The sequence below is a fragment of the Geotrypetes seraphini genome, chromosome 4 (assembly GCF_902459505.1).
Source record: "Geotrypetes seraphini chromosome 4, aGeoSer1.1, whole genome shotgun sequence".
Taxonomy (NCBI): domain Eukaryota; kingdom Metazoa; phylum Chordata; class Amphibia; order Gymnophiona; family Dermophiidae; genus Geotrypetes; species Geotrypetes seraphini.
In genome coordinates this window covers 237022266-237049774 of record NC_047087.1, presented here as the reverse complement: position 1 = coordinate 237049774, position 27509 = coordinate 237022266, and the positions used below count along the sequence as shown (strand labels likewise).

At 40.5% G+C, this 27509-nt stretch overlaps 1 protein-coding gene across 1 annotated transcript; it reads right to left on the bottom strand.

Moving 5' to 3' along the window:
* Positions 1–12519: 12519 nt before the first annotated feature.
* GDF2 (growth differentiation factor 2) lies at positions 12520–22071 on the bottom strand (the record flags this gene model as incomplete). Its single annotated transcript, XM_033940802.1, has 3 exons — positions 12520–13469; positions 15693–15976; positions 22037–22071. Coding segments are annotated over 3 exons (1269 nt in total), but the record flags the coding sequence as incomplete, so codon positions are not given.
* Between the last annotated feature and the right edge of the window lie 5438 nt (positions 22072–27509).

Here is a 27509-nt window from a genome sequence, read left to right as displayed (position 1 = left end):
ACTGAATAAAGTATTTTATAATTTTTATTTCGTAATAACGTAATTATAAAATACTTTCTTTGTGTTTATTTGATTCCTATTCAAGAGAATTACTTTATATATAGTCAATATAGGCAGAGAGTTAAATTTTTTAACATTTTCTAATGGTGGTGTGCCTCGTGATTTTTTTCATGAAACAAGTGTGCCTTTGCCCAAAAAAGGTTGAAAAACACTGGTCTAAGGGATCACCTTATATTATGTTGTTTTCATTTGTTAACCTTTCTTTCTTACTCCTGGGGAAATTCTGCACTATTGCGCAGTGCAGAATTCCCACCTGTGCAGACTGCACTGAATCAGCCTTTCTGTCTGCTGTTAGTGCATCTGTGTTGTGTGTTTCTGGCTGCCTTCCTCCCCCTCTGCACACTCATCACTCCTGCGTGGCAAGAGAAGGAGCTGAATAGTAGAGAATGACAAAGGGCCAAACTTTTCCCTGTCCCCATCCCATCACTGCGAGTTTTGTCCCTGTCCCATTCCTGCAATCTCTGCCTTAACCACACAAGCCTCGAACACTTATGATTTGAAAGTGTTTGAGGCTTGGGCAGATGAGGCCAGAACTTTCAGGAATGGGGCAGGGACAGGAAAAGAACTTGCCGGGATGGGAAAGTTCCTACAGGGATGGTAAAAAATTTGTCTCCATGTCATTCTCTAATGCATAGTTGCAGGGCAGGCTGCTTCCTCCTCTGCCATCTTGGTCCCAGTAGTTCCTTTAAGTCGCACAGCTATACGGTGGCCTGCAAGGCTCAAAAGAAAAATCAGGTTCTGGATGGCAGAGGAGCAGAAAACATGAAGCTGTTTAGCTCCTCCTCTTACCGCACATGAGTGGTGAGAAGAGGGAGGGACTGAGAAGGGTCTGGAAAAACTGTAGGCGTGGCTGAATAAAAGGTGGATAGGATATGTGGGGGGCTGAGATAAAGGTGGATGGTATGTGTTCAGGGAGGGGGGCTGGAGAAAAGGTGGATGGAGAGTGTGGGGGGCTGGAAAAATGGATGGAAGGGGGGCTGGAAAAAGTGATTGGAGTGTGTGTCATTGTAATGGGGTGGAGATCTGCACGCAGGTGCATGGGAAACTGTTGAGGTGGTGCTGGTGCTTGTGTGTGTGTGTGTGGGGGGGGAGGGAGTATTTTATACCTGAGGAGGGGATGTCAGTCCTTATAATGGGGGGATTGTGCACAAAATTTTTTTTACAAATGAAGTGTGCAAAGTTTTTAATTTTTTTCAACTGAGTTAACAAGGCAGCCATTCAGCTTCGTCCAATAACACTGTATTAAGCAAGCCCGAGAGCTAGTCTCGACGGGCGCCCCTAACGCGGGGCTGGGTGGCCCGCCGAGGCGCCCGTCGGGCTAGTTAGAACGAGAGCGGGGGGGGGCGGAAGGGGGGGCGGTCCGTGGTCGCAGGACCCCTTCCCCTTCCGCCCCTCGGGGCGTCGCAGCCGAGGGGGATTGTGGGAGGGAGGGGTACAAAGGGAGCATGCTCGGAGGACTTAAACCTTTTGGTCCTCCGAGACTGTGTTCCCACCCGCCCGCCCATTAGGTTGGGGTGCGTGGGATGGATGGGCGCGGTATCCCGAGCTACTCGCTACTGGGGCTCATCAAGGGATGAGCGGTGGGCCGGCTGGGAGCCGTGCCCGGTGGGTCGGTTGACCCTGGATAATGGGGCATGTGTGGGACATGCCACCCCTCAGACCCTAGCTTGGATGGCGGGGTCGGGGGCCAATTACTTCGGAGGGTAGCTCGGGATCAGGTAACAATGGTGATACCATTGTTATGGGGTTTGTCAATGTTTTGGTTTGGCTGTTAACTTATGTATATTTAATTATGTTGAATTCTTGAATATGTTATTATTCAATAAACAGGGCTGCGGCCAGGTATTTATCAACTAAGGTGTGTTTAGTCTTCTTGGGGTTAGTTAGAGGTATACAAGGACGGGGGAAGGGGTGTTAAGTAACAGGAGGCGGGCCACTCCAGGTACCGCTGTTAGTCAGTTTGAATACACATGCAATGCTCTCAAGACCATACATAAGAATATAATCATTGCCATACTGGGACAGACCGAAGTCCATCAAGCCCGGTATCCTGTTTACAACAGTGACCAGACCAGATCACAAGTACCTGGCAAGATTCCAAAAGAGTAAAACAGATTTTATGCTGCTTATCCCAGGAATAAACAGTGGATATTCTCAAGCCTATCTGAATAACGGTTTATAGACTTCTAGGAACTTGTCCAGACCTTTTAAAACCCTGCTAAGCTAATACTTTTACCATATTCTTTGGCAACAAATTCCAGAGCTTAATTACTTGTTGCATGAAGAAATATTTTCTTTGATTTGTTTTAAATTTATTAGTAGGAGTTTCATTGTGTGCCCCCTAGTCCTTGTATTTTGGAAAGAGTAAACGAATGATTCACGTCAACCTGCTCCACTTCACTCAGCATTTCATTGACTTCTGTCATATTTTCCTTCAACTATCTCTTCTCAAAGCTAAAGATCCCTAGCTATTTTAGTTGTTCCTCATAGGGAAGTCATCCCATCCCTTTTTGTCACACTTCGCTGTACTTTTTCTAATTACATTATGTCTTTTTTTGAGATATGGTGAGCAGAATTGCCCACAATATTTGAACTGCAGTTGAATCTTTTTCATTTTACTATTTTGAAGCAATAAACTTATTTCTTATTTGCTTCAAAATGGTAAAATGAAAAAACGATTTTATACCAATAACTTATTTACCCCCCACCTCCCCCCCCAAAAATAATTTCTGATTCTGAACATTTTCCTATGAGTTTACCCCTGTACTGGCACTTTTAAAGAACTCATTCTTTCCACTTTGAATTATTTTCCTTGTCTTCGAATCCCGTCACTTCCATAAGGACATAAGAAAAGCTTTACTGGGTCAGACCAATGGTCCATCTAGCCCAATATCCCATCTTCACAGAGGCCAATCCAAGTCACAAGTACTTGGAAAAAACCCAAATAGTAGCAGCATTCCATTCCACCAATCCAAGGCAAGCAGTGCTTCTCCCATGTCTGTCTCAACAGCAGTTTATGGACTTTTTCTCCAGGAACTTGTCTAAACCTCACATCTATGTTTTCAATTTCTACCGCATCAGTTTTATTGTTCAGTTTTCTGTCCAAACTATCCTTCTTCCTCACTTCTGCCTTGATCTAACCTGTGTTCTTGTTGTACTCATTCCAGCATTCATTTCTCACTCTTGCACCTCTGGAAGTTCCTCGTTGTATATGAGACTCCAGAACCCCCTTATTTCAAGTGACATCTGAACAAATGATTTCTTCCTGAAGTCTGTCATCTCTCTATCCTGCCAGCCAGACTTCTTATCTGCACCTCCTCTACAGATTAACTTTGATGCCCAGCGTAACCTTTTCTGTCGGTTTTTAGCGCAGGCCGGCGCACTGAATGCTCTGGGCTGCTCCCGACACTCATAGGCACTCTATTTTATTTTAAAAATTTATATTCCGCATATCCTGCAATTCTATGCGGAGTACAATAAAACATCCAAATAAAAAGTAACAAATTACAGCCTTCTCATACAAGACATATTTCAATAAAACAACAAACAAACATATAACAATACAACCAACAAGGAACAGCCACCAACAAAACATCTCCATTGCTTTTAATTGACTGAGACTTGGCTGCTGGTTCATTACACTATTAGTGTTGGGAGCAGCGTAGAGCATTCAGGGCACCAGCCAGCGCTAAAAACCGCTTTTATGGTTTTGTAAAGGGGCGGGCATATTTGTATCACTATTTTTATTGGGCAGATTTGAAGACAGGGATTTTCAAAACCCTCTCGTTCACTCATTCACATATGAGTACGTTTTGTTCTTGTCACAGGTCCCCCTACATACACGGCTCTCTCATATGTTGCTTTTGATGCTGGATGTTTTTTGACTGCATGTCTCCTATGTACTATTGTGACATTACAATAATGACAAATATTGTGTAAGTGAAAGGTTTTGTACAAAATAATAATTTATAACTCACATATTTTAAAGTATTTTGATGTTACAGCATATTGAGAAAACCCCCCCAAAACAACCCTTACAATAACGATGTCAGGACATCTGGGTGCTGCACTGAGCAGGGCAAGATTAAGGCAAAGGCAAACTAGAAACATGCCTAGGGCCCAAAGGTTCAGGGGGCTTTGTCAGATGTGCTCAAGATTCAGGAGACTAGGACGGCCAGCTGTCTGGATTCTTTCAGGATTACGGTATACAGATTTATAAATTAAGGGGTTGATATTCAGATATTATGCTGCTTATCCTACGAATAAGCAGTGGATTTCCCCAAGCCATCTTAATAATGGCTTATAGACTTCTCTTTTAGGAAATTAGCCAAACCTTTTTTAAATCCTGCTAAGCTAACTGTTTTTACTACATTCTCAGACAATGAATTTTAGTGTATATTTGTGCGTCTAAAAAATGACAGAGTGTGTACATGTACATGTATGTGCCTAAAGAGTTACAGTGCATGCATGTGCACGTGTGTGTCTGAAGAGTGAGTATAGGCTCCTTTTACTAAGCTGCGATAGTGGTTTTAACGCACGCTTACGTGTGCTGAATTGTCGTGCGCACTAGACCCTAACACCAGCATTGAGCTGGCGTTAGTTCTAGCTGCGTAGCACAGGTTTAGCGCATGCTAAAATTCTGCGCGCACTAAAAACGCTATCGCTGCTTAGTAAAAGGAGCCCTATGTGTCTATGTACATGTGTGTATATGATTGAAGAGCAAGAGAGAAAGAGTTCATGCATGCGCCTGAAGAGCGAGATGGTTTCCACGCATGTATGTTTCTGTGTCTGTGTTTGGACAATCTCGTATAAACAGAGTTCCTCAATTTGGGCTAGAATAGAGAACATCACTCGTACTAATATACTTGTGTACGTACAAAGTGAAGGGATTTTTTTTCAGCCCAGGGAACTATCCTATTAAATCACCTAGGCAAATTCCTTTGAAAACTGTCTCAAACTGTGTCAACCCTGTCTATATCCTTTTACAAGCATCAAAGAAGTAGGGTTACCTTTGAAAGCTAATCAAAAAAATGTGCGCCCTCACCTGGAGTACTGCGTACAGCACTGGTCGCCATACATGAAAAAGGAGACGGTACTACTCGAAAGGGTCCAGAGAAGAGCGACTAAGATGGTTAAGGGGTTGGAGGAGCTGACGTACAGTGAAAGATTAGAGAAACTGGGCCTCTTCTCCCTCGAACAGAGGAGATTGAGAGGGGACATGATTGAAACATTCAAGGTACTGAAGGGGATAGACTTAGTAGATAAGGACAGGTTGTTCACCCTCTCCAAGGTAGGGAGAACAAGAGGGCACTCTCTAAAGTTGAAAGGGAATAGATTCCGTACGAACGTAAGGAAGTTCTTCTTCACCCAGAGAGTGGTGGAAAACTGGAACGCTCTTCCGGAGGAGAAAACACCCTCCAGGGATTCAAGACAAAGTTAGACAAGTTCCTCCTGAACAAAGACATACGCTGGTAGGGCTAGTCTCAGTTAGGGCGCTGCGTGAGCGGACTGCTGGGCATGATGGATCACTGGTCTGACCCAGCAGCGGCATTTCTTATGTTCTTATGTTTTTTCCTTTGAGGCTGATAGAGCTATTTGGCCAGCCATGAATGGGTTTTGGCAGGCCATATAGCACATAGCCAGCTATTTGCCATTATTCAATGGGATATAGCTGGTTATCTCCTGCTGAAGAGCTAGGTTGGCAAATTGACCGGTGACTGGCTATGTCGCATGACATAGCCGGTCACTGTCAATATTCAGTGGCTGACTGGCTAAGTTCAGCGGCCAGATAGAGCTGTCTAAAAAGCAGGTTTATCTTTGGCTGCTAGGACGTAGCCAGCCAATCAATGAACATTGGCTTAGCTGGCAAAATCTAAGCCAAAATTTCAATGCCGGCTGCTGGACACAGCTCCAGCATTGAATTTCCAGTTTCGCCACGGACCATGAGAGATAGCTAGCTACCTCCCACGATCAAGCCGTTTATGCTTTGTTTTATTTCTATGTCTTATAAGCACCAAAGAAAGCTAAATATCCTATTCATTTGCCCATTTCTGCAGCTTTTTCACATGTAAAACTTTGAAAATGTATACCTCGGGCACATTTGCAGTAAATGTCACCCTTTGGGGAAGTTTACTCTTGGCATCTCTAGTTTATTCAATTTTCTCTACCATTCTCCCAGGAGAGCTCAGAACGGTTTACCTGAGTTTATTCAGGTACTCAAACATTTTTCCCTGTCTGTCCCGGTGGGCTCACAATCTATCTAGTGTACCTGGGGTAATGGGGGGATGAAGTGACTTGCCCAGGGTTAGAAGGTGCAGTGTGGGTTTCAACCCACAACCCCAGGGTGCTGAGGCTAGAGCTTTAACCACTGCGCCACACTCTCCTCCTAATTCCTACCAGAGGCAATGGAGAATAAAAATGACTTGCTCAGCTGCCCTGCTTCTCAACCCACTGCTGCAGAGCGGCCAAATTACTCAAGTTTAAGAGGGAGATAATTTTGAGCCAGTTCTGTTTTTGAACTTACATCTCAATTCAGTGTGTTATTTCTAGCCCTTTATTCTACCCATTGAAATTGGTGCTACACATCCCATGTGCATCAGGACAGAGCGGCCAAAAATCCAATACTAGCCTTAAATTTCCTTCCTGGAGCTGGGTAGATTAGCTCCCCAGCTTTAACCATTAAACTTCGCCATTTGAAGCTGGTGCATGCCTATTCCCCATGCCTGTTCACAAAACTATTATTGCTGCATGCGTACAGTTAAGCTCTACACTTTTCCTTGATACTTCTGGAGAGGTGAAATGTGGGAGAAAGGCCTTGAAGGAAGATCTGAGTGTGAAGGAGGGAGTGAGGAAAGAAGAAATGGGGCTGCCTGGTACATGGTCGCACAAACATGTATTTGTGTAAGGCCCAGTACAGTGTTAATCCAGCCCTGGTACTGAGCATTAGTCTTGTGAAATGGTCTACCAGTGATGGTAGCTAAGCTGGTACATTTACCAAAATCTGGCCACACTTAGGATTGATATCACGGACTGCATAGAAAAAAGGTTCAAAGTTTGAGAAAAGATGGGCAGGGGGAGGGATGGAAAGGAGCTGCTGTTGCCTTGAACATAGGAATTTCTATGCATATCTGTCCAAAATGGAATAATCTAAATTGTGCAGACTGGATGGGGCGGTATCAGGTCAAAAGCGCGCCGGGACAAAGGCGCAAGCAGACAATTGAGCGCACTTTGGAGGCGCGCGCCGAAAACAATTACTGTTTTTAGGGCTCCGACGGGGGGGGCGTGGGGGGGAACCCCACACTTTACTTAATACAGATCACGCCGTGTTGTGGGGGGGGGGGGGTTGGGGGGTTGTAACCCCCCACATTTTACTGAAAACTTCACTTTTTCCCTGTTTTTAGGGAAAAAGTTAAGTTTCCAGTAAAATGTGGGGGGTTGCAACCCCCCAAACCCCCCACAACGCCGGCGCGATTTGTATTAAGTAAACTGGGGGTGCTCCCCAACAAAACCCCCCGTCGGAGCCCCTAAAAACAGTAATTTTCTTCGGCGTGCACCTCCGTCTTGCACTCAGTTGTCGGCGCGCGCCTTTGTCTTCCGTGTTGTTGTCTATGAACCGATGGGGCTAATTGGCCTTTCTCTGTCGTCATTTACCATGTTGACTATGTTGCAAATGTTGCTCTGTTCCATGCAATGCAAAGTGGCCTGACATTATCTGCTCTCAGACTCCCTTGAAGAAATACAAGACAGCAGCCCACTGAAGTTCCTTATCTGTGAGAGCAGATAAGGGAGAAAATGGTTCAGCAGGAGCAATGTCTTGCAGGCAGAAGACTGCACCTCTTATCACTCAAGTATGTGTCAGAAAGAGGTAAAAATAGGGACAATACGGATAAGAACATGAAAATCACCAGCACCTGCCAGCCACAATTTAAAAGCTTGGTTATTGTTATAAAGAGGAACAGTTGATCAACAACAATGCATCATATATAGATTTTATAGCAATATCCAGCACTGATACTCTTAAATATACTAAAACAGAAATCAAAACATTTATAGTATACTCAGGATTAAGGGCTCCTTTTACAAAGGTGTGCTAGCGTTTTTAGCACATGCACCGGATTAGCACGCGCTAGCCGGAAAACTACCACCTGCTCAAGAGAAGGCGGTAGCAGCTAGCGCATGCGGCATTTTAGCGCACGCTATTCCACGCGTTAAGGCCCTAACGCACCTGTGTAAAAGGAGCCCTAAGTCTTTAATGACTGGTAGTTATATCCTACACATACATGAGATATACAATATACTGGGGAAACTCATATGAGCTGACATTGGTCAATTCAATATTTTTTTCTGTCCCCCTTACTGATCTCAAGCTAAATCAGACTGTTTAAGGTCAATTCTACAACCCAGGCATGTACATATACATGTATGTTACATGTGTAGACATGTACTGAAACTTACACATCCATGTGTACACATACACATGTAAATGTCAATTAATAAGCCTATGCCATGTTGGGGCATAGTAATTTATTTAAATTGGTTTGGAGTCCGTTGGCTTCTTTTATTATTTCATTATAGTTGTCTTTTCTCTTTAATTTTTGTTTATTTCCACACACATCCAGGGATGGGTAGGGGGCTATTTCTATCTTAATTTTAACTTTTTGAGTATATACATCCAGGGTGGGATTACATTATTGAATGAGTCTATGTATTAGTGTTTTATGGATTAGTCATTGGGTGAGTGGGGGATAAAATTTATGTATGCATGTATGTATGTAAGTTGAAAGTGCTTTTCTTGATTTATTATGTTTATATATATGGCACTGTTAATATTTGGAAAATCAATAAAGAATTTTAAAAAAATTAATTAATAAGTCTAAGAACTGTTCTATAAATACCCATGTAACTCACATAGTGACTTTTTGCAAGGGAGAGGGGAGGATGTACCCAGGGAGGTGCATGGGCAGGTCATACGGAATATTGTAAATTACGGGTGTCGCTGCCAGATCTAGGCTAGAACAGATACGAGTGGATTGAGTTTTCACTCCGTCAAAAATTACAAAGACTAGGGGACACTCGATGAAACTGCAGAGAAATACTCTTAAAACCAATAGGAGGAAATACTTTTCCACTCAGAGAATAGTTAAGCTATGGAACGCATTGCCGCAGATTGTGGTAAAAGTGGATAGCGTAGCTGGTTTTAAGAAAGGTTTGGACCAATTTCTGGAGGAAAGTCCATAGTCTGTTATTAAGACATGGGGGAAGCCACTGCTTGCCCTGGATCGATAGCATGGAATATTGCTACTCCTTGGGTTTTAGCCAGGTACTAGGGACCTGGATTGGCCACTGTGGGCTTGACGGACCATTGGTCTGACCCAGTAAGGTTATTATGTTCAGATACCTGTTGGCCATGTCAGTACCAGGTTGTGCTTATATGGGAATCTTGGGCACCCAGGTTCCATTATAGAATAGGCTATTGCTGTGGAGCCTTGGGCATCTAAATGGAGGTACACAATTCCTCCACAGATATCAAAGCAGTTTATACTGACTAGTAATCAGGTCATCTAAGCATTTTCCCTATCTGTTCCAGCAGGTTCACAATCTAACTATAGTACGTGAGGCAAAGGAGGGTTAAAGCATTAGGGGCTGGATTCAGGAAATGGTAATCAAAATTTGGTGCAAAAAAAACCCCCAACCCAGGTGCTGAATGGGATTAGCACCCTTTGTACAGAATCACCTCCATAGTTTCTCATCTGATAGATTTTATGGAACAAGGAATGTTACCATTTGTAAGACTTAGAAGGGTGGTTATTAAGCTGTAGTAAAATAAGGCATCTTCCCACAAGTTTCAAGTTTCAAGTTTATTGGTTTTTAATATCCCGATCATAAAACAAATATCTGACCGGTTAACAATAAAATTTGAGATAGGATAGAAAGAATTAGTTAATGGTGTATTAGAAAGATTAGGAAACAAAAAAAAAAAAAACCTATAAAACATGTACTGACAAACCTGACAGTGAGGATGAGTGGGGAGGAAGGGAAAAGTTACATAATATAAGAAGAAATGAGATAGAGGGAAGGGATATAACATGAGGGATAAGGGTGCATGGTATAAGAGATATGCGCTGAAGAAAAAGTTAGTTTTGAGAAAGAGATCAATAAGTGAACCGAGTAAAGATTAAGATTTGGCGAAGGCATCTTGAAATAGGTAAGTTTTAAGATTAGTCTTAAATTTAGGAATCACTAAACTACTAAACCTTTAGTATTGCAGGCTAGGAACTCCCACAGTAAAAATGAATTAGCATTGCTGCAGTTAGGGATAGCAAACATTCCTGGTTGCAGTGATGCGGACAGCAGGTCCTAAGGTTCGCTATGGGGCTCATTCTCAGAAAATGCAGATGTCCAAAAATGACATAAACTGGCACGCGGACATTTTAATCGCTAAAACGTCCAAGTGCTGGTTTTCCAAAACTAAATTTTTTAGATGTCTTGCAGGGCATTCACCCTCCAGGACATCTAATAGTTAAGGGGGCATGTAAGAGGCAGGTTTTGGGTAAGATTTGGTTAGGCTTAGCACTTGGATGTCTTGCAGGGATAATCAAAACTTTTTCAAGATGCCCAGGGTGTCATTTAGATATCTGGAGTTAGACTTGTTTTAAAAGCGAATAAGGGCCAAAAAGGTACCATATGACCACTAGAGAGTTGAAAATATGGGCTCCCCACACTCTACCAGTGGTCACTGACCCCCCCTCCCACCCTCCAAAGATATAAATGAAACAGTATATACCTGTCTGTAGAACAGCAGTAACTGGTATGGGGAAGCCTAGTAGAACAGCACACAGGTGTCTTAAGTAGCCTGGTGGGTGGGCTAGTGAGCCATAGAGAGGAGAACCCAGATTTAAAAGCCACTCTATCCACTACATTTATAGTGGAAAGTGTGAGCCCACTAAACCCCATAACCTACTGTACTGCCATACAGCTGACACTTGCAGTCATAAGGGCTATTGGGATGGTAGAAAGGTGGGTATAGTAGGTTTTGGGAGCATTTTGGAGGGCTTACCATACACTAAAAAGGGGTTCTGGTGAAATATGTACCTGGAACCCTTTATGTGAAGTTTACAGCAGTGTCCCCTAAGGTGCCTCATTGCCCTTTTGGGATGTCTGCATGGACAGTCCATTAAGATGCTGATTCATCCCAAGTCCAAATGGGCTTGATTTATATGTTTTAAACATGGACATTTTTGTATTTGAAAATGGCCAAAAAAGATAGATATCCTAAGAACCAAGATGTCTATACAGGTCATTTTCAAAATAAAAATCTGGACATCTAACGGTTTCAAAAATGGATGTTTCCCCACCCCAACCTTTGAATGTCTTGCGGAAAATGTCCAAAGTCGGACTTAGATGTCCCTTCACATCTTAATAAAGACAACTAGTGAGGTAAAGTAACCAACCTTCGCCCCTCTGAATCTTCCTGATACACAGCATAACCCTCTCATCCCCCAATCCCCTGATACACAGCATAACCCTCCCACCCACACCTGCACCCCAACCCTGACACAAAGCATAAAATTCCCTCTCCATTCCAACCAGACTCCTGCTGAAATTTTTCTGGTGTCAAATAGTGGGCAGAAGCAATTCCTGAATGCTACCGTCTGGTTGCCACCTTGGTTCAGAATGGTCCTGGACAACTGCTAGCTGTAGTCTCATGGTCTTACCATGAGGAAGTCAAACTGCCAAATAAGGGGGGTGCACCAGTCTGATTTTCAGGATATCTGCAATGAATATTGACGAGACAGATCTGCATGCAACAGAAACGGTGAATTCAAAATTCACTAATGCATATGTATTGTGGGTATTCTAAAACTAGCTTGGGTAAGGGATAGTCTGGGACCAGTTTGAAAAACACTATTCCATAGCATATAGAATTTAATTCCATAATAATGTAGATTTCAGAAGAAGGGCATTTTAATTTGCTTACTCTGTAATAAATAAGATGTCAAAGCTAAGGCATACCAACGTATGGCCTTGGCTTTTAATATTAAACAAGTTCCCATTAAGCATGTAAGAAACATTCTTCCACTGTACAAACATTTACAAATTTTAACTTGCTCTTCATGGCTCTTTAATATGTTGATATCAACTAGTTATAAGTCTTAGTTACCCATACATTATCTAGGTACATCCCACAAATGGGATTAATCATTCCATTTTGTTCATCATCATGGGGATCATTGACACAACCTTCACTGTGGAAAGAACAGGATGCTTGTTTGTACCATTTTATGGTATACCAGTCAAACACTGAACATAAAATGCTTTGTGCCATTCGTTTCAAGAGCCTCTATGTTAGCCATCACAGATTTGTGGTTCATTTACATCAGTAATATACTGTACAGATGGACCAAAATGACATGAATTGCTTTATTCCAGTCTCGCACTGTTTCATCCTGACTTATCACACTACCTGCATCCACATTCGGCTACTTTCATCCCTTCATAATGGTACTTTAAAGTGGGTATCCCAGCGTCATCTTTGTACAGAATGGATATGGAATCAAGTTTGGTTGGAACGCAGCAGGCTTTGGCAGCTTTCTTGGGATTTTTGAGGTGCATGAGGGTCTGGACAATAGCATGTTTCGTTGGGGTGACATAGTCTGTTAGCGGGAAAAAGCAAACTCCTTTACATTCAAATGCATCGTAATCCAGTGGTGCGATGATCCATGAATCCCATCCAATATCCTTAAAACTGACTCGAAGAGATGTTTTCTGGCAGTGGTTGGTTGCAACACTCCTTTTGCTTCTGGATGAAGATTTATGGATGCCAGAACTAGAGAACTTCTCTTCAATGACTCTCTCATCTTCCATCTCATTAGCGGTGCTATTTTTAGCCAAGTTATTTAGCACAATTTCCTGCTCATGAACAATCATCTCCCTAAGTTCAACTCTACTTTCTTTCATCCCTTTACTCCTATCATCAGAAAACACTATTAAGAGTGGCAGATTTTTGGTTTCAGGAGTAACACACATATTCAACTTTGAATGGCCAAAATGATCTGGTATGTTTCTTTCAATAATCACTTCCAGTTTATTCTTAGTTTTTCCATTGCTGAATCTAGCCCAGCGCTTGATTGCACCAGTTACTTCAAACATCTCCCAACCATTTCTCTTGATTTCAGCAGAAGCAAGGAAAGGCCTGGGTCTTTTCTGAGTGTTCCAGAATTCTTCATTAATGACATCATAAATGGCTATCTTACTTTTTGGTCTTGAAACTCTACCAGCATCACTGTGACAGGAGACGTGGAGCCTCAGTTCAGCCCTGGTGGTCACTTCGTATCTTGGAATAGAAACATTGAAGAGTAAAATATACTTCTCAACAGCAGTTTCTTCGGGAGGAATCACTGAAATTATCTCTGTAACATGAAAGGAGAGAAAGAACAAAAAGAAAAAGAACATTTTTTGTTTCTAGTTACAGATGTTACTTGTGAGCTGTTTTGTTTCATAGTCATGCTAGCCATTTTTGCATTAATTTAGTGTAGTGCAACCAGAATAAATCTATTGGATGTTTTAAAAAAGATTTTACTGTATTGTCTAATGGACTGTGATTTTCTTCAACTCTATGGAGACAAGTTATTACTACTACAGTCTCTATCATTTCTATAGTGCAGGAAGGCATACGCAGCACTGTGCAAATGGGTTCAGAGGTGGGATAACATAAGTAAAAATGACTGATAGACTACATTTGCACATTTGCACATTTTAGCATACATTATCTGAAGTTTTAACATGAGGGGTTTTTTTGCATGCAAACTCATTTGCAGTACTTATGCAAAATCAGCTCATTAGTAATTCAGCTCGTTAAATTTCATGCAAAAAAAATTGCAAAAATAGGTGATTTCTCATGAAACGTAGCTGAATTATAGTTGAGGGGAATTTATATGAAAAAACAATGCATATTATGCAATTAGATTACCGCTTTGAGAAAAATAGCATGTAATATTGGGCTATTCCTGTGGAAACTTCCACAGGATAGCATATCAGCCCTATGTAGGATGTCCAAAAATATTCAATAAATTACAGCACACATTTACATTGCAGACACATACTGCTATTACTACTTATCACTTATATAGCGCTGAAAGGCAGATGAATTCTATAAATGGCACTCAAAAACTGGCAGTGTGAAAAGTTGGCTTTAAGCAGGATTCTATAAAGGTCGATTCCTGTGCCTAACTTTTGGCACCAGACTTATGCCTGCTGAAATCTAGTGTAAATGCTGATGCCCAGGATAGGGATACAGAGGCAGTATTCTGTAAAGAATGTGTGTAACTTTTTAGAATGCCTCTGATAAGTTAATATCCCTCCCATGGTCACGCCCCCTTTTTAGTTACATGCTAAGAACAAAGCATAAGAATAGCCTTACTGGGTCAGACCCATGTTCCATCAAGCCCAGTAGCCCGTTCTCACAGTGGCCAGTCCAGGTCCCTAGTACCTGTCCAAAACCCAAGGAGTAGCAACATGCCACGCTAATGATCCAGGGCAGCTATTAGAGTTAAGAGCCATGCCTTAGAATAGCGCACAGCCAGATGTGTGTGCAAAGTTTAATGGATGCCAATTAACATCAATAATTGATTGTTAGCATCCAATTATTGATGCTAATTGGCTCGTTAGCTAATTAATTTGCACATGGCATCTCAGGAGTGCACCCAAATTTTGCTGTACAAATCTAAGTGCCCTATATACCTGTATAATCCAGGGGTTACTAAATACAGTCAAAACCAAGACAAACCACCCTAGCGTGTTATGTTCTTTTTACGAAATACCTTGGTAAGAAGAGAATGAACAGCAGAGCTGGTTATTATAAAAGAAAATCGTCAACTAATGAACCTTCTGTAATATTTAACCTTGTAAATTTCCAGAAGAACTTTGCTAGGTTGCATAACATCAGCTGTTTGAAGCATATTATGTTTACACTATGATACATTTCATCAGAAAATATCTCCCTTACAGGCAGTAGGAATGTTTATTCATTAGCATACAATCAGTTGATTAGATACCTTAAAAATTTAGGGGCCCTTTATCTAAAGCTTAACACATAATAGACATTAGTACATTAACAAGTGCCACATGGCCTATAGATATAAAAAAGGATGTATAACATTTAGTGCATGCTAATGTCAGATAGCTAAGCTTTAGCATACGCTAAGCTCTAGTAAAAAGGTCCCTTAGTACACAATCAATGTAACATACATTTCCCTATGGATTAATATGAATTGTAATGTTCTAACACAAGGTTAGGCATTGCTATGAAACATTGAAAAATGCCCATAAATTTGAGAAAGACATCTAAAAGTGACCTGAAAACATTCTCTGTGCACATTCCCAATAGGCAGGATTGCACATCAAAGCATAATGTGGATCTTGATTTAGAATAACATATAACTGTTGTCATTCTAAGTGCAACCTCTCCTGGGCAATCACAAAAACAAATTATGATATACATGTATATATAATCAGGCATCCATCTCAGGGAATAAAATTTCAAATCAGTGGGAACATAAAAACAGAACATCAACAAACATACGCACGATTTGGACATTTTGCAATCTGTATTAACTATGAGGAAAAGCTCTTACCTTTAGTGCTGAAGCTGCGGACAATGTTTGAGGCTGGGCTGGAGGATTTGTCTGTGGCATATCTGTTATACAAATCAATCATGAATTGTGGGGGGTTTAGTTTGGTCTTCTCAGGAGAAGGGACTCCAGATAAATTCAGGCTTCGTAAGAAATCACCTTTCATAGTCTCTACAAAAGAATTAAAGTCAAATTGAATTTGCTCTTCGGAGCGCCCTTCATATCCAGTGAACTTCTGTGATTTGTCTGTGATAGATAAAGTCCTCCAGTTTTCCAGTGGTTTCCCTCTTGTGAAAAAAGGGCTGAAGTTTAAAGCAGTTAAGGCAGCAAATAAAGTTATACAGTTCATTTTTTGCGTTTGATTAAAGTAAGGGAGGTAAGTAGAATTACTGCTCTGCTGAAAAGAGATTAAAAAGAAATTTTAAATGAGGAAAAGAGAATCAGTTATGGTAACTATCTTCGTTCTTTCACCCTCTGTTTCAAGTCCCAGCCTCCTGTCAGTTGTCAGGGCCAGTTGGTTGGACACTTCTCCTTATCTCGGCCATTGTTGCCGTGCACGGGCCTTTTGTTATCTCAAAAGTCTTCTAGTTAATGAAGATTCTGTAAACATTATGAAACACATATGGCTAGTAGGAAGGACATTGTATACTGTAAAGAACTCACATTTCACACAAGGGTCATTGCTTAATTATGCTTTTTATCATTTCCTTGCAAACAATGACAGGAATTTGGGTTTTCAAGGATCAGAATTTGCCAAGCTTCTTTTTTTCCCACAAGGAAAATTGAACAATAAAGCCAAATGAGATGTTTTATTCCATCCTGATTGGATTTGGTCATACAATAAAAAAATCGCTCAATGTCCCTGATCTCTGGTTGATCAGATTATCTTCTACAGAAAAGATACTGTCCTTTTGAATGGCATGATTTCATGACACAGCAAACAATCATCATTCTTATACCTCCCCAAAACATTTATCATTTCAGAGCTATTTGTACATAGTAGAATGTCCATATTTATCAGAGATGATGACATGAATTGTTCACTGATTGATCAGTATCTTCTGGTAGAAGAAGGAAAAGTGCCTTTTATTGACTGCTGCACTTCAGGGAATACATATTAGACAGTCATATTCTTAGCTGATCCATAGACTTAGTGGCAGTACTGCACTTTGCCATGCAGAAGATCTTCAGTTTGATGTCCAGATCAGGTTTTGGTACTCTGAGTCAGCCGGGGATGGAGATGTATAAGACTTTAGGGGGAGAGAGGTGGAGGACATCATGGTTATCAATGATACCTGGTGGTTGGATGTAGAGTTCATGATAAGTGTGGCCTTCTTGCTCAAAGACATCTACAATAGCCAGCCAGAATAGTAAGAGACAAGTTTCAGTTGAGCTGGAAGAAAAAACAGAGAAAAGGAAAAAATGCAAGGCCAAATGAAGGTCATATTTGTCTAGGGTTAAATGGTCATTTTTCTCAATGGAGGAGAGTAAACAGTGGAGTGCAGCAGGAATCTATACTGGGACCGGTGCTATTTAACTTATTGGAATGACGAATGAAGTGATTAAATTTGCAGATGACACTAAACTGTTCAAAGTTGTTAAAACGCATGCAGATTGTGAAAAATTGCACTGCTGTTTCAAAAGCTCTCTTTTGTGCTGTTCTGGAAACTTTGGGGACCCTATGAGCTAAACAGTTATGAAGTAAACTTGGGAACTGATATGAAAGATCAAGAGAGTACATTTTGTTTAGTAGCAATTTTCTCACCTTGAAAGTAAAGAGGCCACTGAGGAAGGACCTTTGGCTGATTTTAGCCCTGTCCTTTAAGACTGATTTCTGGATATTTTCTTAGAGATCTGGCTCCTTCAGTTTATCTTTTAGGGGAGGAATGTTGGCCTCATGGCTAGAGTTCCCAGACATCTGGGAAAAGCCGGACATGTTCTCTTTTTAGAGAACTATCAGGGTGCCTGAATGGACTTTCCAAAACCTGGTAATTTGTCTGGGTTTTGGAAATCCCTGATCTCTAGGCACTTCTGGAGGACCTCCGAGCATGTGTGGATAATGTCACATTCATCAGTGCATGCTTGTAGGTCCTCCAGATATGGCCTTGGGGTCAGAGAAGAAAGATGAGGTTTTGTGGTGGTAAGGCTAGAGGTATAATGGGGTCGGGCCATGTGTCCAGGTTTCTACTTTTGAAAATCTGGTAACTAACCAGAACTAACCTTTGGTGAGCCTGGAAAAATAGACCAGAGGTTACCACAGTAATCAAAGGTGATCAGAGTGGACTAGAGGTAATCACAGTGATTGGAGACTCCAGAAGTAACCAGAGAGGCCAAGTGACTTGAGACAAGTGACTGGAGCAGCAAGACCAGTGGCCAAAGTGGACCGGAGTGACCAGACTAACCAGGCTGGATCACAGCACTATTTACTGAATCTAACTCATAGTGTATATAAGTTTCTTATACCTCAAAAACCTTTTCAACATGTCACCATATTAGAATAAGGAATACACAGTCTTGAAAATTAAAGTAATGGATTTTTCTATAATTTCAGTTGACTGCTATAAAACTGTACTGTGTTTATGACACTGACATTTCAAAAACAGTTACTGATGAGCTCAGCCTAGCTAACTCTTTTTTTTTTTACTGTACATTAATTGGTAATACTCGTAGCCATGATGCTAAACTAAAAAGCATTAATTGCTTGTGAAGACTGATTATGAATTTTCCAGTAGAAACTTCATTTGATTGTTGTTTCCAGGGCCAGGGATCTATACAACTTGGCAGCTCTGTTAGATGGGTGTCAAAGTCCCTCCTTGAGGTCCGCAATCCAGTTGGGTTTTCAGGATTTCCCCAATGAATATGTATTGAAAGCAGTGCATGCACATAGATCTCATACATATTCATTGGGGAAATCCTGAAAACCCGACTGGATTGCGGCCCTAAAGGAGGGACTTTGAGACCCATCTAACAGAGCTGCCAAGTTGTATAGATCCCTGAAGAAGACTTTTGGCTCTTCCTGGTTCTTTTCATCTCATTGCATGGTGGTACTTGTAGGCCTTGATTCTACCCAATGAAATCAGTGCTATAGATCCTACAATGCATCTGGATGGAGTGGGCAGAAATCTGTTGGACTTTTTATGTTCTTGTTTTTATCCTCTTACTGTCCTTTTAAACCTTTTAATGTGAATTTGGAGTTCCTATGCACTCTAGTACTTCTGCACTAATTTGCATGATTTGTCTCTGCCATTTTAATTGAATTGTAAAACACCTTGCTGTGAATCCATTAAATGGCAGTAAAATTTGATAAATCATAAATAGGGCCAGGTTAACCTATGGACCAGGTGAGGTTCTGATCTAGAGCGCCAATGAAAAAGGGTGTCAAATGTCAGGGTCCAGCGGTTCGTTCCCCTCTCCTCCTGCTATAGATCCAGAACCTCTTCCCCTCCTCCTGCCTTGAGTCCCGTGCCTCTTTCTAGGCTTCTCTCAGCATCAACGGAATAGCAAACCTATTTTTCACTAGCAGCAGCAGTAATAACATGTTGCCTAAGGTGAGCCGGCTCCTTCTCTCTGCAGTACTCTCGCATAAACTGGAAGTTACATCAGAGGGATGGAACATTGCAGAGGGAAAGCATAGACTTGACTTGGGCAGTGTGTTACCACTCCTGCTGCTGGTGAAGAATGGGTTTTCTGGTCCAGGTTTGCTGAGGGAGGCCGAGGAAAAGGTGCTGCCTGTATATGGGAGGGGGACAGCAGAGATGCCAGCCCTTGGGTGATGGAACACGGGGAGGCGAATGTCAGACTATAGGAGGTAGAGAAAGTGGCTAGGGGTGAAGAGAAGAGGTCATGTCAGACTGAGGGGGATAGGGAGAGAGGGGCACATCAGACAGCGGGGAAGGAGAGATGATGGACTACAAGGGAAGAGATATGCAGATAGGGGTTATATGGGGCAGGTGGGGGGAGGCGCAAAACCAAAAATTGTTCCAGGGTGCCACAACCTCTTGAGCTGGCTCTGGGCATAAACCAGTGGTCTCAAACTCGCAGCCCGGGAGCCACATGCGGCCCACCAGGTACTATTTTGAAGCCCTCAGTATGTTTATCATAGTCACAAAAGTAAAATAAAACTGTTTCTTGATCATATATCTCTTTAGCTATAAATTACAATATTATTATTAAAACTTAGCCAACAGAAAGATTTATAAACTATAAAGAGTTTTACCTTATGCAAAATTGTCATTTCTTTAATAAGACATTAACTATTTTTTTCCTAGGCCCTGCAAAGGGTTTGAGTTTCAGACCACTGGCATAAACCATCTATGACTGAGCTAAAATTTATTTTCTGGAAATGGATAACTTGGCAGCGGTTCATACTTTTCTGATCAGCTAAGAACGCTAAAGGATGTTGTGATCCTGAAGATGTTAGTAGATTTCACATATAGCACCAGAAATCTGTACTGTAAGTGTAACCTCTAAAAAAAAAAAAAATTTCAGGATATCACACCTCTTTCTGGCTAAAACTCACTTTATACTTGGGAATAAGCATTTAGACGCCAACATCAGCACAACAAGCATTTAGACGCCAACATCAGACAAAGCACAGACCCTTTTTAAGTATAAATGATGATCATCATGCTTTTTAAGCAGCATCTAGCCAAAAAAACAATATATTCTGTAAATGTCTGAATTCCAAAAGGGATCTTGTTTCATTGTTTTTAAATTATATGTAAAGAAAAAGCTAAACATGCACTGCAGCAATACGGTAGTGAGACAGATGTTATGAAATTGTAAATTTAAAACCCAATTTTGCACTGGTCATTTAGGTTGGGAATGACATATCCAAGCTGGGATGTTCACAATCTTCAGTGCAATTTTTGAAAGGCTCGTTGCACGCACAACTTTTTCGTTCACTCAGTTCTATTTTAGATACCGATTCAATTAACATTCTTATTCACTCCCTAGTCATTTCCCACTTAGACTACTGTAACTCTCTCTTTAAAGGATTACCCCAAAAAGATCTTCGCCGACTACAACTTATACAAAATACAGCAATAAAACTTGTTTACAAAAAAGGAAAATTTGAACACGTCACCCCTCTTCTCAAAGAAGCTCATTGGCTCCCTATCACCCATCGCATTATCTATAAAATTATCCTGCTCTCCTTCAAAATCAGACTCTCTCATAAGCCTTTATTTCTTGACAAACTACTAATTCCTCAAAGTTCCCCCCGTTCTCTAAGATCAACCGACCAAAAACTCCTTTTTATTCCATCTTTAAAAGAATCCTATTATACTCGTAAAACCAACTTTGCAATAACAGCTCCCACATTATGGAATTCCCTTCCTCAGTTCCTTCGCGACGAACTTCAATTACTCAAATTCAAGACTGAGCTTAAAACTTTCCTATTTCAAGATGCCTATGATAAGTCATAATTTAACCATTATTTTTTTTTTTTACATCATTCTTAGCCTTATTCTCATCAACCATGCACCCCTACCCTTCTCGTTCCATCCCTTCCCCTCTATCTCATTTCTTCTAAATTATGTAACTTTTCCCATCCCCCCCATTTTATCCTCACTTTCCAGTTTGTCTGTGTATGTCATTTACATTTAATTTATTCACTTTCGTGCACTTACTATTATCTCTTTCTAGTTTCTTCTTTTTTAAATTCTACTGTTAACCGGTCAGATATTTGTTTTATGATCGGGATATTAAAAACTAATAAACTTGGAAACTTGGAAACTTTGCAAACCACATACAAAAAAGGCAATTCTATAATTTGACACCAAAACTGAAAACAGCCAAAAGCAGGCAGAAAAGGGATTTTGAGCTGGTTTTGGTGCTGTAACCAAAACTTAACCCAAAATTCAGTCAGATTTTAGAATAGACATTCATGTTAAAAAAATATTTTTTTATGCTATTTTGCACAGAATATAATTAATTTGCTTTGAAGAAATATTTTTTATAATTCAAGTGTCCAACAATTCTTCTTGAACAAAACTAAAACTGTAACTATATCCAAAACCAGCTGTCATTCCTCAAGATTCCTCATTCCCTTTCTCACCATACTTACACCTCATGGCTGTCTATTCCAATCCAACAAAGACCCGCTGTTGTTTCTTCAGTGTATCTATTCAAAGCCCTATGACTATTTTCTCTCATCCCCCTTTCTCTTCCTTCCTTCCTCTGTCCACCATTTTTCTATCCAGTGGCGTAGTAAGGGAGGGCAGGGGCGGTCTGTCCCAGGCGCTATCTTGGTGAGGGCGAAGGCACCCGTCCTTCTCTCCGCTCCCCCGCTCCTTCCCCAACCCCCCCAGCTATCTTGCCAGCGTCGGCTCTTCCTCTGATATCACTTCATGGATCCGCACCTAGGAAGTGACATCAGAGGAAGAGCTGACGCTGGCGCGACAGCAGCTTTGGGGTTGCTGCTTGTGCACATGCACAGCAAGAGGGGGCGGGAAAGGAGCGTGTGGAGGTGGGGGGAGGTGGAGAAGAGGTTGGGGGAGGGGCACCTCTCACCCTCGTTACACCCCTGCTTCTATCCTTTCATATTCCCCCTCCACCACCCAAATATTTTATCTAAATATTTCCATCTTTCTCCTTTTTCTTCCATTTTCCTTTGTGCGCATCAGTATATCTTTGTAGTGCAACTAGGGCATTTAAATTCTCTTTCCAATTTTGAAGTGTGGGTCCATTCCTGTGCTTCCAGTGTGCTGCAATTTCACCCTGTACTGCTGCTACTGCCATTACCAAGAGTTTCTTTTCCCATTTTACACCTCCACCCCAACCCTTGTTTTTAATAATCCCAACAGGCTTGAAACCACAGTAACTTCATTCTACTGTATAAAACCCAATATGCATACAGTAGTTATAAGTGGTTAATATTCTTGTTGCTCACCTGATGAGTGAGTTCAGGTTCAGTGTCTGTTGCAAGTGTTCCTGTGTGATTTATGTTTATAACAAGCCAAAGACACATGAATTCATTAAAATGGTATGTGTTCTGTCTGCCATAGGGAAAAAAAAAGTTATAAGTATCATAAGATTGATGGTGGGCTTATAACAGTCAGGATTGCTTTCTTCTTCTCTCTACTGAATGAACTGCTGCTATAAATATACCAAACATCAACTATCAATATAGTAGTACAAGGCAGCTATGACAAAAGGACCTCTGCACTTAATTACCACAAAATCATGGAGAAAAAAGAGATTTCAGAAATGTTTTCACCCTTTATGTTCAGTACAAAATGTCCAGCATGGGGGGTTTGCAAAAAAAACAACAAAACAACCAAACCAAAACTCCACAAAAAACCTTTTAGCATTACAATCCTTCACTATAACAATCATTACAAGTTCATTCATTACTGTACAGTAAGGTACTTATCTTCAGATAGTTGCCACAGGCATCGAAAGCCACAGGCAGGTCAGGTTTTCAGGCTATCTACAATAAATATGCATGAGATAGATTTGCATCTCAAGGAGGCATTGCATGCAAAGGCATCTCATACATATTCATTTTCAGGATATCTATAATAAATATGCATGAGATAGATTTGCATTTCAAGGAGGCAGTGCATGCATATCCATCTCATACATATTCATTGTGGATATCCTGAAAACCTGACCTGCCTGTGGCTCTTGAGGACTGGAACTGCCTACCCCAGCTCTAGAGAAAGTTAGGAGGAGACCAAAATAGACACGGTTCCACAACCAATGAATTGCCAATATCTTCTGCTGCTGATACCCCCATGCAGGGAATTTTGTACTAAAAATAAGGGGTAAACACATTTCTGAGGTCTCTTTTTTTTTCTCCACAATTTTGTGGTAATTAAGTGCAGAGGTCCTTTTGTCATGGCTATTTCTTCTCTCAACATCCATGGGCGCATTTAATTTAACTGTAAAAGAAATAGGCATTGATGTTCCTGGGATGGATGGAATAATTCTACGTAGACAATGAACTTTAACAGGATAATTTGATAACAGGGTGCTTGGTTCAAGAGGGCAAATAGACACCTATGGGGTCAATACAAGAAGAATTAAAAGGCCAAGAGAGGCTCCTGAACTTTTAAATCATCTGTCTGGGGCTAACTGGGCATTGTCAATGGAACTTAGTTGGACAGTGCTGCTTAAAATGCCCCTTTAGTGCTTAAGCCAAAATTGCCTATTTTGAGGGCATTCTGGGGACTGAGTTGGCACTTAGCCTATACTTAGCACTTAATCAGTTATGATAACTGTATAAATATGGCCACATACAATACAGTCTTATCTTTATGTGGTTCTTCATAGCGAATTATATATCAAATATCACTTTTAACTGGCTATGTTTTAGCTAGCTACTTATACCCAGAAATTTGATGCCAGATCCCAGACATAACTGGACATTGAATTTCCAGTTTTAACACCAGCAGTGATCAGCAAAATGCTGAATATGAAGCCCTGTAGTCCTGTCTTTACCCTGTTTGACTTATCTGGTTAAATGATGAATATTGCATTTAGGTATGGAAAACTTTTCATACGCTGACAGGTTGAAAATGCTAGGACTGTTCTCCCTAGAGAAAAGGAGACTTAGAGGAGACATGATAGAAACCTTCAAAATCCTGAAGGGCATAAAGAAGGTAGACAGGGACAGATTCTTCAGAATGTGGGGAACCATAAGTACTAGGGGTCACTCGGAGAAATTGAAAGGGGACAGGTTTAGAACAAATGCTAGGAAGTTCTTTTTTACCAAGAGGGTGGTGGACACATGGAACGCGCTTCCAGAGGTTGTGATAGGCCAGAGCACAGTACAGAGGTTCAAGGAAGGTTTAGATAGGTTCCTAAAGGAAAAGGGGATTGAGGGGTACAGATAGAAGCAGAGGTAGGTTATAGAAATGGTCAGGAACCACTTCACAGGTCATAGACCTGATGGGCCACCGCTGGAGCGGACCGCTGGGCGCGATGGACCTCTGGTCTGACCCAGTGGAGGCAACTTCTTATGTTCTTATGTTCTTAGGTCCTCTTTTATCAAACCGCGTTAGGTTTTTTAAAAAAAATCTCCGGCTGCTGCGGTAAAAGATTTGATGCTCATAGGAATTCTATGAGCGGCGGAGTTTTTACCACAGCGGCTGTCAATAAAAACCCCTAATGCAGCTTGATAAGGGGGGAAGGGGTGTGTCAATCAGATAATTTTTATATGGCCAACAAAACCCAGAAATTTAATGCTGGCATTCAGACATACCTTCTCATTAAATATTTTAGGACAATGCCAGAGTTAGTAAAAAAAAACTACTGAACACTGCCATCTGAATATTAACTTCTATGTTTCTTTATAAAATATGATTTATTAAAAATATCTTATGCCACTAAACAGAACATATCAAAGTGGTTTACACTATAACAATTAAAAAAAAATGAGAAAAGACTCCAAAAAATAAGGAGAAAAGAACTCCAATTATTTAAAGGACAGACCCATATATACAAGACCAAACTTACTACACCAAACATGACTTTAAAATAAAATAATAAAGAAAAAGAAAAAATATGTATTCATAAAAACCTCCTAGAAGACAAATCTGCAGCATTGGGATGCCCAAAAAAGAAGATAATAAAATAATTCCACCCAATTAAAACCTTTTTTTTTTTTAGTTCAATAAATTTTTATTGAGTATTTTGGAAAAATACAATGAGCAATTCAGATACATATAACATTTTGTATATATATGATCTATAAATATGCATTTAACTATAAAGGACCATAATATTAAGAAAAGCTCAGAGTAATGAAATTATTTGTGAAGATTGTATGAGAAAAGAAAACGAGATAGAATAAAATAAAAATTAAAAGAGAAAGGAAATGAAGAGAAAAAGTGAAGAATAGGTAGGGGAAGACAGAAGTGTCTACAAAGTAGAGCGAACATATGAGTCTAAGAATGACCAGGGTGATTTTTTATTTTTCATATTCGTGGATATTCTGAGCGAGACTCTATTTTCATATGCATATGATTCATATCTATGGTACATACAAAGAGAGTTCCACCAAAACGTATAATTTAATGACGAAGATAGTTTCCAATTTTTTAAAATATGCATGAGAGCAGTCACGATCATGGTATCAATAAGTTTGGGAGGGCAATTTGATTGTGTGAAACAGGGATGTTGAGATCGAAGGATTATAATGTCCATAGAAATCTCTTCCGAGCAGTTAGTGATAGATTGTATGGTGTTCCAGACTTGGGTCCAAAAAGGGCGGACCAAAGTACAATGGAGAAACATATGATCAAGAGTTCCCTCTTCTTTCAAACAGTTCCAGCAAACGGGATCTTGTTTTAGTTTGGCTTTCCACATGCGAAATGGGGTCCATATTGCATTCCACATAACAAAGAGCATTGACTGTGAAACTCTAGAAGATAAAAGTGGGCGGTTTGTTGAAGACCAAAAGAGTTCCCAGTCAATGTCCGAGAGTGGAATGGTTAATATATTATCCCAGTGTTTCATAGTATGATATGAAAAAGTAAAGGATTGATCTCTTAGAATATTATAGAAAAAAGATATAGCTTTTCCTTTTGATAGAGACCACGAAGACCAGTGGTATATAGTATTTTTGGAAGTCATAAAGTCATATTGTATATACACAGAAGATAATATTTCATTGAGTAAAATCCATTGTGAATAAGCAGAGGATGGTAGCAGGTATGTGGAACAGAGTATATCAAAAGGAATTGTCGTATTAAGAGTAAATAGTTGATGAACAAACCATATACCTGCCCGCTGCCACCGTTTCCATGAAAGGGATTTGCCTTGATTTTGTATTTTGGGATTATTCCAAAGGGATATGAGTGGGCTAACCCTAACTGAGATTTCGGCTATATCATCTAAGTGATGGAGAGCATGCTGCGTTGAAATGAAAAGAGGATATTTTCTCAAGTGTCTGGGTATTGATATCGTTAGTAAGCAAGAGATGTGAAGAGGTTTGCATAGAAAACATTCCATTTCAAACCAAGTAGGAGGGTCTTGAGAAAAGGAGTCATTAACCCAGTAGGCTCCATATTTAGCTAATGAAGCAATATAATAGTGGTAGAAATCAGGGAAGTTAAGACCACCGTTAATTTTAGAGGCCTTCAGCTTGGCTAGAGCAATTCGAGGTTTTTTCTTGTTCCATATAAATTCAGATAGTTTCCTATTTAGCCAATGGAAAAATGATTTCTGGCATAAAAGAGGGAGCATTGAGAGAATGTAATTAATTTTAGGTGCTAGGGTCATTTTGATGGATGATATCCTGCCCCACCAAGACAAGTATAGTGGAGACCACCGAGATGTAGTGTTAAGAACTAAGTTTTTGATTTTGGATATATTAAGATTTTGAGCAAGGACTGGATCTTTGTGTATTAAGATCCCCAAATATTTCACAGCTTCATTTGACCATGTGAATGGAAAGTTAGTCAAGTCTGATTGGAGAATGTTATTGTTCAGAGGAAAGATTTCTGATTTCTCCCAATTGACAGAGTATCCTGAGATGCAAGAGTATTGTTTGATGATGTGTATAAGATGAGGAAGAGAAGATTGAGGGTTCCTAAGAAAAATTAATACATCATCAGCATAGGCTGCTAATTTGAAGTCTCGGTTTAAGGAGGGGATACCGTTAATTAGTGGGCTTTGTCTAATAGCAGAAAGAAGAGGTTCCAACACTAAATTGAAAAGTAATGGTGAGAGAGGACAGCCTTGCCTAGTGCCTCTGTGAAGGGGAAATTTATTGGATAAAGAATTGTTAATTAGAATACGAGCGGTAGGACTGTGATAGAATGTTTCTATCCACTTCGTGAAAAATGAGCCAAAATTATACCATTTTAGGAC